The 17,175-nt window shown below is 31.4% G+C and overlaps 1 protein-coding gene across 2 annotated transcripts in view; it reads right to left on the bottom strand.

Annotated features, from left to right (window-relative positions):
* Window positions 1-16,271, bottom strand: part of LOC124544290 (cyclic AMP response element-binding protein A) — a 105,629-nt gene extending 89,358 nt beyond the window's left edge. For both annotated transcript variants that reach the window (XM_047122768.1, XM_047122769.1), the window contains exon 1: window positions 15,863-16,271. In XM_047122768.1, coding sequence (XP_046978724.1) covers window positions 15,863-15,925 — 63 coding nt within the window. In that variant the 5' untranslated portion in view covers window positions 15,926-16,271. The remainder of the gene's footprint in view (window positions 1-15,862) is intronic.
* Between the last annotated feature and the right edge of the window lie 904 nt (window positions 16,272-17,175).

Raw genomic sequence — 17,175 nt, 5'->3', positions numbered from 1 at the left:
TAGACAAAAGTTTATTTTTGAATATTTTAAATTAAATACTTTTATTTATATATTTTTCCGACACGTTAAACAATTGTCATTCACAAAAACCTTAATAATAATTATATACATATACGTTCCTCATGAATCACTCTTTTATTGAAAACCTCACGAAAATCCGTTTTGGAGTTTATAACGAATATATAGACAGACAGACGCGGCTTTATTTTATAATATATAGTGAAATATCTCGTTGCTGTTCATCAATCTCTTTTACTTTAAGGAAATGCGTTAAACACAGAGTAAAGTACTTTAACATGCGAAAAATAAGAGTTGTACTTGCGTTACTACTTATTTATGGTAACGTGAATAGCGGTATTTTGGTTTGAGTCCAAAATAACAACAAAATTTAAATTAAAAAATACTCTACAAAGCCCTTAAGGAAGCGTCATTAGAACGAATTAAGCACATTGCGTGTTCCCTTTACATTGTTATGTGACCGATAGCGAGGATATGTACACGATAGTGGGGTAATGTGATCATCCTTAAAACATTTAGGTACTTTTTAAAAAAAGAATATCGTAAAGCGAAGCTAGCTTCTATTATTCTTAATTAAATTGCCATATCAAAAAAATAAATCAGTTTTAATATTTTATTTTTCATATCAATAAATAAAATCTAAAAACGCCATTTTTGCGTTATTCGTAGGGATGTTAATGACGTCATAATGTTGAATTCCTTCTATCATTAATAACATGTTGATCATTGAGTTCAAATTGATTGAGTTCGTTGACTTGATTTATATTTAAAAAAAAAAAAAAACAAACACCGAGTTCGTTGACTTGATCTATATAAAAAATAAGGCATCCATTTACACCTGTTTCCATGACCTGGCGCTCAGTCTGCACGCAGCCTTAGTTCTCGTGTTCAGGACAATGTCGGGACGCATTAGGCACACTACGTCGCGTGCCCTATTTACCTTGTTTTTCAATGCACTGTGTAGGATGAAGATTGCGTGGGAGCGACAACTGGCGCTGGGATGAAATTACTGAAGCTCAATTGCCCGTGAGGCGAATTAATACTATATATTTTAGTACACGGTCTTTATCAAACACGGATTTAAAAAACGCTACTTCATTTGTAGTAAAAGGGAAATTGATACATATTTGATTTATTATATGTCTAATCAAAAGACCTTACTGCCTAACTATAAAGGTTAGAATCCCACAAATAACCAATAGATAATGGATATTCCAACAATAAATAAATTACTCTGTAAAATGCGAAGAACCGAATAAAAACAATTTTGTTTTTAGTTATTATGGGACTTTACCAGTACACATTCGTAAACACAAGACCTCGACAATCAGTAGAAAAATCTGACGTCATTCCTTAATGGAAGATAGTCGTGGGGAAATCCTTATGTAGTATTATGTGATAAGTACTTGTTATCTCGGATGTTTGAAATTAAACACATTATGTTTTCGAATTTAAAACGGTTTATCAAAGCTTAGCATAGCAAATCTTTTCTTCGTCCAGATATAATACATTTTCTGCAAGGTAATCAATCGGTTTCACATACATCGGAGTTTATTTCATATTTTATAATTAAAATACAATTGATTTAATAATATAGTATATATTGTATGTTAGTTTCCCTAAATATTTATTTAAATAACAACTGCCAAGCATTATACAATATTTATTTTACTACAGAATGAATATTGTAAAGTTTTTACTACTTTTGTCCAATTTGATACAATGTTATCAAGATATGGAGGTTTATATGATAATTGGATTATTAGTTTATGTATGGAAAAATACAAATTACTGTGTTATTATTATTAGTATTTATTTATTTCATGACAGAGTCACGTTTACAAGAAGAGTTTTAGGTTCATAACAACGAGAATTCCAAAATATGGCTGGAGTGAATGTGATATATTAGGAGTACCTAACTGAGAATGTCAAATAGAGTCAGAGATAAGTGGAGGATAGTAGAGAAACAAGAGACAAGGAAAATCACATTGCGATAATAAATAGAACAAGTTTAATAATAAATTAGATATAAACAAAACCCTTAGCTTTCCCAATCCTTACCTAAGACGGCAATTGCAAAAGTTTTTGTAGATCTTCTCGTATAGTACCTACATCCAAAGATTATCCTTACCTAAAAACAAGCATCCGAAACGCAATTAATCAGACGTAAAATCTAATACGATATAAAAAATAAAATATCATATTTCAAATAAAATAGTTACTATCATTTCCAGACGTTTTATTGCTACAAATCGAAGTCCGCAGTGCCATTTAATTCATTTACAGTGGTCTTCCTAATCGCATTCTCAGATAGTAGTTAAATCGAGTTTGTACTACAATTCATTTCATTGATACATATTATTCAATGAACTTATTCAATTTCCCATTATTTACTACGAGCTACAACTGTTTCAAGTTTCAGATCAAACTAGATCTTAAGAAGGTAATTCGAGCCCGTATCCTTGGTCACATTTCCTTATCACACTATGAAAGTTATTACATTTATTTATAAAATCGTTTGTGCCGAATGAATCAACAACATCAACAAATAGTGATTTGTTGAAATTTGGAACAAAGGTTTATTTTAAGCTAAAAAATATATTTTTTATTTTGAAGTAAATTTATAATAAGTTTGTTTTTGTTATATGTTACGTTCGCTTGACGCTTGAACATTTGAATCCTTATTTTACCTGTACAAAGTCGTGCAAATAGTAACTTTAATAAATTAAAGTTTGCTTTATTCAAGGAGGCCCTTACAAGTTCTTTTCGAATCGTAATTATAAAAGAATTCAATTAAACGTAAAACAATCAGGGCAGAATGTAGATTTTATTGCGAAGCGAAAAAAATACGAGTCATAACAAATTTAAAGGTGTTCCCCAAAACAATATGGGGCTATTCAAGGGGCGGGAGTAGGTTCCCCAACAGCCGGCAACGCTTTGGCAAATCCCCTGGTTCTACAAATGTCAATGGCGGTAATAAACACCTAACATTAGGTGATCCAACTCGTTGGCTCACAAATTAAGTATACTTAAATAATTATATGAAACAATATATATTATTAATTTATTGAATGCGTCCGATTAAATACTAATATACATAAATGTTTCAAGAGATTTTTAGTTAAATTTCTCAAAGCGATAAAATCTTAGGTGAAAAATGGTGTCAATAAAATCAGTAATTTTCCACAATGTAGAAATCGGCAGATAAACGCAAACCCTGTTCCACTCCACCGGCGACACGGTACACGATGCTTTACTGCATTTTATTCATAACATAACAGCACCGGATTTTATGTGTCTGCGATCAATAGATTTTCCAGTCTACATTTTTCTTATTGTTTTCACCAAAGTATATTGATTACTACCAAATAAAAATCGTTTTACAAACAGGGAAGGAAAAGGTACTAAACAGTTAGGCCTATATTTATATATCTTTCGCCCTCCTGGTTGTATTAGTAGGCCCTAGATCGTTTAGATGTGACCCGGTAGATAGCCCTGATTTCTGCGATCAGGGAAGTATTCGTATTTATCTCCTGAATATAGTCGAAATCGTTAGGTATTGGGTTACTATTGGTTTATATATTGAACGTTATACTAAAAAAATCATAATATTATCATAACTCACGATTTAAACGTTTTGCGGTGTTTAGTTAAACATTATCTCTTTCTAACAACATAGTTTTGATATTAGAAAGAAGAAGACAAAGTATTGTTCGAAAATTCACTCCTAAACAACATTTACAAACAAACCCTTTTTAAAGGCATATAGAATATACCTTGTAAATAGTAGTTATTTGAATTACAAATTTGACAAAATGCCATTTAAAAAAAAGGGGAGATTTCCTTTCAAAAAAATATAATCAAATGACGCTTACTATGACGGGAGTTATGTTAAAACACTTCCATTGTGACATACGCCAAGACAAATAGTCACACCGGATACAAGCAATGAGCGGACGACAATACGGCATAACATAATGCACGCGACCGCGTGTTTACCGCTGCCATCTGGAAAACAAGCCGTCACGATGGCTTTGACATTCAATTACGTTAGTGCCGGTTTATATTTTACTAGATGAAAGCCCGGCTTCGTTCGGGAAAAATAAATTGGCCTTTACTCTATTCCAATGAAAGGAGGAGAAACGCCAAAAAACTAGGCACCGTTCAATCTCCATCGTGCCTTCTCCATTGCACGTGACATGGGCGAAATAATCTGTGCCCTTTTGGCACAAAGAAAAGCCATTAAAAAAACATTTGACAGCAAATAAAGCGATATCATTGGTCGAGAAGGTTGATATTCACTATGGATTTGCGAAAATATGGCGTTTTTAACGTCACGTTTGACAATAAAATGCCACGATATCATTGGTCGAGCTTGACTTATCTATGGTATTCACTATGTATTTAGGAAAAACTGGCGTTTTAAGTGTAAAGTTTATTGTATTATAAATAAAGATATATTTATCAGAAACTCTTAATAGTGCACAATATAGCTGAGTTGTAAGAAAGTCGCATGAAATACGTAAATCTAAGGCATGTTTATCTTTTTTCCTGCTTCCATTGGAGTAGGCTAGAAACAGATACGGTTTATCATTTACTTTTCATATAACTTTAACATTGTGATTATCAAATATCTATAACACTCGCAAACGTCACACATGGCAACAGGTTAAACTGTCATGTCATTGATTTTTATGGATTTAATATCGAAAACTCTCAATTACACGAATTTTGAGTTCTTTAATTGCGGATAAATTTCGATCGATTCTATCGTAGATCTGCACGAAATTATAAATATAGATAACTCGACTATGTTACCTTGTTGGTTTAGAAGCTAGTTATAAGGTAGCATATGTGAAGGTTTCGGGCGAAAATTAAATATTGAAAAAAAAAATCTGACAATAAAAACCCTGTTCCATAATTGAATTAATAAAATAAAAAAAGAAATAAGAAATCACTTTTGAAATTAACTGCACAGCTAATTCTGAACAATGTATGGTAATTATTTACTTGTCTTGAATATCTACAAATGTATGTCAATAGTGTGAAACATGCGAGCTAAATGATAACAAAACAATAATCGTAAGGAATTTCCATCGCATTTCTCAAGTACGATAAAAACAAATATCTTAGTATTTGACGGCTCCCTTTATCGTCAACTGTCACAATTCACACTGCCCTTTTAGTGTTGCAATTAGTAATAAATTAGGTGTCGCTCTGATAAATAAATTTAGCCATGTGTGCACTGTGGTACCCATTGTATTTTTATAGGTAACATAGACAAATAAAAAAAAAATAAATTAAAAATTTAACAAGTCCATTGTTTGTTCGAATGAATTTTGTTTTTTTTTTCTAATGAAAAAGAGATAAATGATATGATTTTTACTCTTAAAATTATCAAGCCACATAAAAAAATGTATGTTAGGAACGGAAAATAATCGCAGATTTTTATGTAAAATATTCTATCTACACTGTTGACCATACAAGTATCTTTGTATGCATTGTCATAGAAACTGAAGCAACATGTAAAATCTATAATACAAATACATATAAGCCAAGGAAGTGGTTCTATCAGCTTGCAAGATTTGACTTTAACAGACTATATAACATCGCAAGTTAAATAAAAGTTTGTAAGTATACATATAGAGGTGTAATATATATGAATAATATTGACATTTACGATTAATTTTATACAATTTATACGTAGGTGTAAGAATAATAAATATTTAAAAAATCACGCTAACTGCTTCGTTTTACAATCAGCGTTGCAAATAGTATGGATATGTTTTTAAATGGTAGTGATTTGTTTTAGTATTCAAATTCGCCCTACTCTCCGCTCAACATTCCAATCTTTTGTCGGTCCTTAGTCATAGTGATAGTGCCCTCAAAAGGCTTCGAGGGTGACGTCACGGCGCAGTGAGCTGTATTTCAATTAGAGACAGACAGAATTAAGGTTGAAATAATTATTCAGGCATTACTAACGGGTACATAAATCGTATTTCAATCCTCTAAGACTGAATGATTTGAAGCGACGGTTCGGTTTTAAAATCAACGTTGATCTTTAAGTTGAATTATTATTTATTATTCAATATTACCTGCTCCGCGCGTTTTCACCCGCGTTTAACGTTAATGCACCGCCCTGTTGAGCCGTAGCGTGATGTAATTATGACTTATAAACTTCTTAACAAATAAGCTATGGAATGCAAACATATTTTGTTCATAATCAGCACGTTCTTTATCGCGTTACTAAAATATCTTCATCTTTTTAATATGAGTGGAGATTTGATTAAGTGGAAATTAAAATGAATATTAAATTGGTTCAATGATGTTAATAAAACTTTTATAAGATGTTAAGACTAGAATGTGTTTTTATTGCGATGATTAAGTTTTAGAAAAGCGCCTCTATAGGCGTATTATATAAACAAATCTATAATTTATAAACACACGTAATCCTATACGGATTAAGTTGTTCAAACAAACAAACCGCTGTCGCAATGAGAGAAAAATTTTAAATAAAAAAAGAGTATGAAAGAAACAAAAGTTGGGACAAAACATTAACCAAAGTTTTAATTTTAAACTACAGAAGAGAGTTACATGATGTTTTATCTGGCTTCGGAAGCCAGATGCATTACTAGTATACAATCATGTTTATGCTTCAGCTAAGACAATTATATGCAATGGATTTTAGACATACATGTACACTGTATATTTCTTCATAGATTAATATCTTATGTCTAATAATACGACATTATGACGTCAATAATTAAAAAAAAACAAATGCCTGTCAATTTCATTCTTTTAAAATGAGTACAAGTATAATTAAACATATGTATTATTACATATTACAAGATGCCAGATTTTTTTTGTAATGGTATGTCCGACGTTCCATTTGGGACAATAAATTATCCTGTTCTTCCGTGTAAGTGAAATCGGCCCATACCTTAACGGCAATTGTAAATATATTTCCTTAAAGAATATATGAAGAAGCCTTACGTCCTTACTGGATTTATTACTAGACAAGTCTTGCAGTCGCCATAATAGCGAAATAAAAGGTCGCTTTCATCACTATACAAAAGCGTCGTAACATTTTCAATAAACAATGAATCAATGAATTTTGTTCGTACATAAAATATTGTAACACTTTTCTCATACAAGTTTAAATTGATTACTCAATTTATTGTTTTAAAATGACAAAATTATATATAATCATTTAAACTAAATATAGTATATATCGAATTATAACAGCAAAATCTAAGGATTTTCAAAAACATATTACTTGAATATTGATTTAAATTTAGCAATATCACTGGTCAGATAAATGTTCGCGTTTAAATTTAAAAAGTATAAGCAAAAAGGAAAAGTTTTAGAAATTACAACTTCCTTTCAGATCACCTTGGGCCGATAGTTTCGCATTGAAGTGAATTTATATGATTTTTTTATGGAAACGAATCGAATCACACGCTGACTGATAAGCGACACGTGCTGTGTGAACACTATGCAACTAATTTCGATTCGTCGATACTGATTATGCAAGCTTTCTGAAATACAAAGTCGTGAATTCGATTTATTCTCATCTCGCCTTTCGTTTTCGCTACGTTTTACATAATTCAGGTCGGAGGTATTTCCTTTTCTTTACCGATTTTTATTAGATCGTTATTTTCCTTGTCAATAAGTATTTTAAATTTAGAATGTAACAAATCATAAATTAAGTTTTACAATGACAATCAAAAGCCGAATTAGTGTTGTTAAATGTTGTCAGACAAAACATTTCATTTGTTAATTTAATACTAGTTAATTACAATTGATAATATTTTCTTTATATTACGTAACTTTACACTCACTATGTTTTGTTATAAATTGTGAACATTTTGACAATAAGATTTATGAGCTCGTATAAATTATGTTTCTGCTACATCGATAAATATAAATACGCGATAAAGAATTATTAACTATACATTTTCCTTTTACAACGGATTTAAATAAATAAGTTATTATTTTCGTCATAGCATCATATAAACTAAATTACGTGCAATTTTTAAATAACTGTTTTTTAAATTATTATTAGGTTGTATTTGATATGAAAATTAAAAACTCGTAATGAGTCTGTTATAAAATCTATCTGGCTATATAACGAAGCACATAGCGTACAATCACGTGTACACGAGTCCGTCTAGAATTCTCAGCGTTATATAAAATGATCTACTTAAGGACAGCATTTCTATCCAACAATCTTTAGTTTCAATGCGACCGGATTGGGTTTCACCGGTAGGGGAAAGCATCTTACATAAAACTCCATACAAAAACGTCCAGTTTGTTAAATGTTATCAAGCGATAAATTTTATTCGCCCACGGTCCAATAATCCACTTATTCCAGTGATAACGTAACATATCGCTAATATATTTACGTAACTATAGCTAAACAGAGAAATAATAAAAATTCATACATAATCAAAGAGTAATTTAATAAATCACTTTTGTTTTAAAATATTTTTTTATGTGTATACGCATAAAAAATTTTTTCAATGACATTGACATTAAATAAACGGTTATTTAGATTATCTGTGCACCTTATTTTGTTTTTACATGACTGCGTCAAATACGAGATTTGTTTATGGTTAATTATTCGCTTATAAGGCTGCGGTTAGACTACGGCAGATAGGGTCCCTTGCTCATTCCAATCAATACGAATTTGCTCGTATTTCAACCGCGCAGCATCCCTATGTTGAACGCTTGGGAACAGCAATGGCTATATGGTTATTTTATTTAAAAGACTTTTAATGTGGTATTGTGTAATGCACTTTTATCTTAAAGGTGGGATCAACGCGCGTCCAAACAGCTACTGCGCTTGGTACGGATTTCGGAATGTCTATCTAATGTACGATATTTTATTGCGTTGTGTAACTACAGCCTTAGGGTCGTTGAGTGATATATATTATTACGTTTATCTAGGTTAAAAACTACGATTATCACGTTTAAATATACAAACTCTCTACCTACAGTAACAGTAGTATAAATTAAAAGTATATATTAACTTCATAGAAAATCGTCCTTTCCTCTCAAACAAAATTCCATTTCTGTAAGCTTCCATTGTTTCACTGGGATCAGTTCATAACTTCCTCAAACTATAAAAAACTTTTGCCATCTAAAACTGCTGGCTTCGTTGATAAAAATAGCTCTCTCCGGAGTATAAGGGATATTGCAGTTCATTGCTAATTACGTAACGTTGGCAACTTAGTTGAGATGTCGAGATGTTATCAAGTCCAACACGTGATATGAGGTAATCTTTTAATAAACCGTGAAAGCGTTTGGGAATTTGGTTCAGGTTAACTTGATAATCATCAGATAATCAACCACCAAACAGAAATGCACAGTATTCTTGTATTTGAAAAAAACATATAATTTTCCAAATTTGGTGACGCGTTGGCATTTCTCAGAATATTATGATAAAAGGATACATATTAAATAATTCATTTCAAAGATAAAAAGAAAGATTATATGTTCCGCTGTTGAAAATTCATAAAACTACAATCAATCTTATCGATGTTACATTGAAATTAAAGATTTGAAACTTAATTTGAAAAAAATATTAGCTGAATTAAATGGATTTAAATCGTTGATATATATTAAGCTTATTCTTAATTAAAATTTATATAAGTAACTTATCCCCATATCATTCAATTCAAATCATTTAATAACTTAAATGTAACGAATATATAAAGTTAATCAGTGAAAACAGTTGAATATTTTAATAATTAAAATAAAAAAATTATTTGTCAGTAAGTCTGAATGATTGTGAAAGCATTATTTGAAATTTTAAAATCAATGATATTTCAAAGAAAAAATAAATGCCAACTTTCCCTTTTTGCAAGCATGACGTTCTAATTTTAAATTATTAAATAAGTATTGGCTGTTTTCGTCGCGTTCAACTGAATTGAGTTAAATTTCAAAATGTTTATTTCAAAAAGTAAAATCTTTGTTTAATATATGTTTATCATACTAAATTTCACCTCCTTCAGTGTTAGGAGCAAACCAAATTAAGAAATCAAATTACATCAAATTTCGTTCAGAGTTTAGCCGTGAAAGGGAAGAGACATATTTTGTTTTTGCTCCTCTTTGCACCAGCATCTTTATATCTCGCGCCATAGTCAACTTAAGTACATATGTAGAAATTACTACAGTCCTCTTCGTTCAAGCATTTTTGAAAGTTACATACCCATATATTAAACATCACAATACACGAACTTTAACAATTATATTAGCAAAACAAATTAAATGCTTATCTCGAATTTACTATGTATAGTGTACCCCAATCGATTTGAAATACCGGTTCAATTTATAATATGTATAATGTATATCAACTCCAATACATCTGTATCAACAACAAAAAAGGTGAAAACGGTATTACGACCTTCATCAAGGTATCGTAAATAAAAATATATCTTATGTCTTTCATCCGATTCAAAAGGTTAGGTTTATCAGGGGTCACTCGTTTAACAGATTACGGACGAGTTAAAAATTCACCTACCGAACTCAATGACAGTTATGTAACCGCGTGATAAGATAATTGAAGTGTAGATTAGGTTTACTTTTTAATTTTCTTTACATCATTTGTTATAATGACTATCAATATGAACACGATTGACATCAAAGTATTCAAATAATATTATTTAAATTTTTGCGCCATCAATTACACGTATTGTGGGAAAATAAAATATACATCTATATCGGCAATGTGTATGCTTCAATATAAAGTAGGCATATATTCCTGTATAAAGTGCATGAATTATACAAGTTGCCGGTAACATATATCTATCTATGTATATATATAAAATCCTGACCGACTGATTCATCGTCGCCGAGTGTAAACTATTCAAGTTAGGACCTTGAAATTTGGTGAGTTTTATTGAGTATACACCCACTAGGGAATTTCGCCAATTCTATCCCTAACGGGGTGAAATAGGATTTGAAATTTCAGGTAATACAAGCAATTTCCACGCTGGCAAAGCCGCGATCAACAGCTAGTATAGGTATATACTACTAGCATAAACAACTGATACCAAAATACATTTTTCGAGAAATTTCATGAATTATTTAGAAATGCAATTCCATCATAGAATTTCAATTTGCACAGCAAAAGTGTAAGACCGCATTTGCGGTTAGGCGCTAAGAGTTCAAATGAATAATTTTTCAATTATCTAAAATTGAGTGTTAGCGTCAGTTAAGTTGTTAGAGCGATATTAACCGAAATGGTACATAATGAGCGTTTTAATTGAACAGCATATTACGTCTAATACAATCTGCCTCGATACGTCATTATCAAGAAATTGGATGCTACTTGAAAGATTTACACTTAAGTTTAAAATTGTAATTAGCCTTAGTTAAAATAGATTTTTAATTGGTTTAACCATAGAGTCCCATGCTGAGATGGTCCAGTGGTTAGAACGCGTGCATCTTAACTCATGATTGCGGGTTCAAACCCAGGCAAGCACCACTATATACATATATGTACTTACCTAATTTGTGCTACAATTCATCTCGAGCTCGGCGGTGAAGGAAAATATCTTGTGGAAACCTGCATGTGTCTAATTTAATCGAAATTCTGCCACATGTGCATTCTACCAACCCGCATTGGAACAGCGTGGTGGAATACGTTCCAAACCCTCTCCTAAATGGAGGAGGAGGCCTTATACCAGCAGTGGGAAATTTACAAGCTGTTACTTTACTTTACCTTTTTTACTTTACTTGTATAGAGTCCCATAGACATTAGAAAAAATATAAACCATTCCATTTGCAAAGCGTCACCAAACATGGGAACTAGTATGTCATCACGTAAATCTGTAATTTCTTATTGTAATTATTTTGCAAATGTCGTTTAATCAAGCAAAAAAATTGGCATTTCTCGCATCATATGGTAACTGTTTCATGACGAAGCGTCACTTAACCCGTTGATATATATTATTAGGGCGTCTGAAATAGCGTCTTGGGTGTCATTAACCGTGTCGAGAAAAATGTGCCGCTAGACGGTGCTAATGAAGAATGACAATTGTTCCAGCGACTCTCTAAATTCGTGATATGTGCGAGCAATTCTAGATAACTATTTATTCTTATTAAATTGATCTCTATTACGTGTGCAGTAAGAGCTACGACTGTCGTACGAGCGTCAGGTTCACGGTAAGTTTGCAGCGGTGCGGTGAGAGGAATGCAAACGACGGACCGCCTTTCACACGACACGAAACGGACAGGGTTGCACGCACGGTTGCCGGCCGTATCGTAATTACACGCATGTACATATGTACGTAATAATAATACATACTTTAATACCTGCATCGCATCAGAATAAAAAGACGCGGAATGAGAGCGAATGTATTATTTATTAAGTCCGGTTTAATCGCACACTTGACGAAACATCGACAGGGAGAAAGGATTTTCAATATAATTTTACGCACGAAAATAAAAATTAACAACGTACCAATTTATTAAGGCTACAATTTTATACTTCCATATTTCATAACGAGTTGTTTTTTTTTTTAAATATCGAATGATAGGTTTTTAAGGTTACTTCATCAAATATCAGTCTCGTCTTAAATGCCAGTGAAACTAGTTGGTCGTGTATTGACAACCCTGATCGTATTAATCAATATTGTTAATGTTAAAGATTGCTCCAAATACATCAAATTACGTATGAAAATGTTATAGTATAATCAAATGTCACTTGAGCGAGTTTCTTTGTATCTATGTAACTCGTCCGAAACACGGATTACATACATATATTCAATTATTTATAAACTACGTCAATGGTTACAACCTTAAATTTAAACATAATAATTAAGTAATAATAATTATAAAATATAATTGTTGTACACAATGCCATATGTAAATAATTTTAATTTTTATCGTCATGTTTTGTTTATTTTTTTTTTAAACTATAACCTTGCCGTCAGGTAAGTGCATTTACAGCCAAATTGAAAAATACTGCACTGATTTCTTTAAAAAAAATCAAATATTTTCTTGTGTGAAAAGGTAAAATCACACAAATGATTTTACGGTTGAAAAACTTTACGATTTAAACCGGCTCCATAATTACTTACTGACCCTGCTTATAGGTCATTGTTAGTCTTTAACAGAGGAACTTTATCGATAATATTTTTATACATCGAATAAAATATAATTTGATAGATATTCGCGGACGAAACAATGTCGGCCGTGCACTTGTGTCAACACTGTGTGTTATTGAAAGCACTCGGTATATCGTGACGCAACCAATGGGTATATATGTATATTTACGCAATATACCCATTGTTTGACTACACAAACAAGTCGGATACAATATTAAGGTATATCTTTGGATGATCTAATCGTTTCTTGATTCTATATTTTAATTGGATTTAAAAGAAAAAAAATATTTAAGTATAAATTACTGTTCTAATAAATTCTACCAATATATTGTTTGTAAATATTTTACATATAAGTATTATTTATATAGATAACTGGTACTGTTTATGAATACAATGTAATAAATCGTTATCTCTGTGTAAAACGCTACACGTTTGAATAAACTATACATTTTATTATACAATTTTTGTGTTGTTTAATGAATCTGTTCAAATAAATTTATTAAGTAATATACGAATACTCTGTGAATATTTGAGCGTTTTGAATTTTATTCTATCGTATAAATAATTTGAATAAAAATGAAATTGATTTTAATATCATTTTAATTTCACTCGTTGAGCTATGAAAGCAAACAATTTTCCCCGCCTTCACATATTCAAAGTTACAAGTTACCTATTCAAGTTTTTGTCACTTGACATTATCAACATTCACTCAAGTGAAACCCGTTGTGCAAGTAACCACGTTTTGTTTAATTTAATTTTTATGCTTAATAAAAAATAAACTCGAGATACATAGATGTATATTTATGCCTATAAGACTTCAACCTGAAAATTGATAATTTAGTAAATATATAATATGAATGAACTATTACTTCACATCAAATATATAAAAAGTAAAATTCGTTCTATTTCCGTTACCAGTGGCAGAATATTTTATGCATTCGTGCAAAGTAATTAAAATCAGAACCACCAGCCGTTTGTGGTAATACCTTAATGAAACTATAAACTCCTTGGTCCAGCCGTTTGTGGTGATACCTTAATAAAACTATAAACTCCTTGGTGTGTTATGTTGTATTTAACTTACACTATTTAATCACTAAGTGTATCACAGTGTAGCCGACAGTCCACACCCGGAAAGGAAATTCAATTATCATCAGTGCCGCCGTTACGTTGCCTTAGCAGTTATCGTTACTCCAGTTTCCAGCCTACTTTCTTAAACACTACTTGATATTAATGCATTTATTCGGGCATAAGTCTTAATTGTTACAATTAATTTTATGGTTATATGACTCAACTGTAAATGAAACTCCAACTAACAAAGTTTAATTTTAGAAACGCGAAGGTATAACTGTGACTTTATATCGTGTTTATTGTAAATACTTATTCTTAATTAATATTATTAGTCATCAATCTTTTACCAAATTAAGTAAGAGCTAATAAGAACGGAGAAATAATCCGGTACGTTCTAATATTATAAAATATATTAAAATATTAATTTACATAGGAATCGCTTCATTCGGTATGGGCTATTATGATATCATTGTTAATAATTCTTCAAACTTGACTATCCACAGTGAACATGTTAATATAGTTAATAAAAACGGTTGTCGGGCCTCTTAGTTCAGCGTACCAGGTCGTCGCACCACGGTGTACCGTACGCCGCTACCATAAGAAATGTACGCTATATCCTATACATATGCAATAACCATTCAACATCGAACAAATTATTCTGCACGGACAAACTACCTAATTTAGACGGATTACTTTTCTTCATCATTCTACACGTGACGTCACAGTCCACCAGGGAAAACAAGTAACAGGTGTCAGATTGAAAATGGTTAAATCGAGTTAACGGAAAATGGAATAACTTACTTCTCTCATCTGGTATTTTCCATTTCCCCGTTACCGCGATAGAAAGTTTTAATTTTATGGATACAGAACATATTTATAAAATAAGTAGTTTTTGTGAAGTTGATATTATTATACTTTTAGTTACATGAAGATAATTCGATTTATCAACGAGTTTAGTTTTCTTACGGTGAGTTTTGATGTAAATCATGTAATTATTTGAATATCTACCAGGAATAACCGGTTATGATTATGCTTAGAAACCACAAAAATCATTAGATTCTCGAACATACTTGTAACCAACTATAAATAAACATTTTAGTATAATAAGTCGGATTTCTTGTCTTGTTTTACTTATGAAAAAATAAATGAAGATAATGAAACATTAACGCTTAAAACATGCAGATTCCATTAAGTAGGTACTTATGTTAAAAATAAACTTTAATGCACTTTTATTTTGGAAAAAACATATTTATCACAACTATTACAGTTGTGATGTTTATATGCGATCCAATATTTGCTATTTCAGATAAAGGTTTGGCCATAAAAAAACGTTGAATTTTTAATTACTAATAATCAGCGAATATATCGTATCGCTTAATGCTACAGCAACAGTGCCTAGTATCACAATCTATCGATCATGCAATTACCTCGTTGCGATACTGGAATCGTGAGTCGTACACCGATTATTTTCTTTACCGATGCAGGTACCTTGATTACAAAACAAGGTCGGTCGGAGTTGCAATTATTTATTATCAACTTTATCGGTATTTGATTTGATCTCATTCCATGAAAACTTAATCGTACGTTCGCGATTTTTGGCGCGGAATAAACAATTTATATTCATCTTCACGAGATAAGATGTGATAACAAGGTCAACTCACCGGGTCGATGTCCGCTTCCCAGACATCGTTCAGATCGTTGGAGATGTCGAAGTAACTCTCCATGTCGGGGCCGGGTTTCTACGACGGCCTCCGACTTCCACTTAAAGAAACTCCCTCGAGTAACTCGCACAAAACACAGAGAACTGTCACGGTCCTTTCCCGAGCGGTGCGAAACTCGGAAAGAATGTAAACTTCCACTACTACTTAACGTCAGTAAGTAAATATAATATATAATTTTACGGATCACTTCGTATCACCACAAGTTTAGGTTTCACTATCGACGCCCATTTGTTTTTAAATGCGGATTATTTTTGTGAAATTTCACTGCACGCGAGGAATGTTTAGTGAGCGTCGGATCGTAAATGAGACACACGCTCGCGGCGGAGTACGGCCGGCGAATGCGAGGCGACGATGACCGTTTCCCCCTCCCCCCACCAGCCTCTCATTCATAACGTGATAGGGGGTAAAAACATGACCATGAGCGTCAGGACACGGGGGTGCCCATGCATTCTTCAATAAGAAATATGTTAATTATGCGGGCAGCGTGCACTACTCTTTAGCTACACACATTGTAAAACCAATTAGTGAGTTAATATTATTAAAGTTGAAAGTACGCTGTAAACTTTTCGGATATATTTATATTATATAGAAGCTTGTGTTACTACTAGAATATAAAATTATTCTCTTTAAAAGCCAATGTATATCCTTAAAACACTTGTCCTTATCTTATTTTCATAGAATCGTTTTAAATATGCTTTTATGTATTTATTTTAAGCAGCATCGCAATCGAAATTTAGAAGTTTAATTAAAATTCATTAATAAAAAAACAGTCTCAGAATAAAATTATTTATTAAATAAATTGCTTACAAACATATCTTTTTTCATAAAGTTTTTATTTGATTGATTATATCCGAACATATAAATAAACCTATAATTATATTTGAAAATAATTAATAATAACACTATTACAAAATACACTTAAACTTTTGAAAATCAATATTAATTTAAAGTAATTAAATTATTATTTTCATTTGTTTTAAAATCGACAGATTAGGCAAAAAGTAATACCTCGTATTAAATTCAGTTATATACATAAATAATAATTTAACAGATTTTTCAACAATAAAATCATGGAACAAAATACTTTGAATAATTCATATATTTTTTTCAAAACAATGACATATAAAACTTTAATTTTAAGGTATTGCATTGAATTACAGTTAAAATGGATGCAGTAATGTTACAACGCCTAGCATGTGAGTTAAATTAAACGGTAGTGTTACCATATGAGAAACAAAGCTTCCCCATAATGA

Source organism: Vanessa cardui, chromosome 4 (assembly GCF_905220365.1).
Source record: "Vanessa cardui chromosome 4, ilVanCard2.1, whole genome shotgun sequence".
In the NCBI taxonomy this organism is placed as follows: domain Eukaryota; kingdom Metazoa; phylum Arthropoda; class Insecta; order Lepidoptera; family Nymphalidae; genus Vanessa; species Vanessa cardui.
The sequence above is the reverse complement of the archived record's forward strand: the minus strand, read 5'-3'. Positions and strand labels throughout refer to the sequence as shown.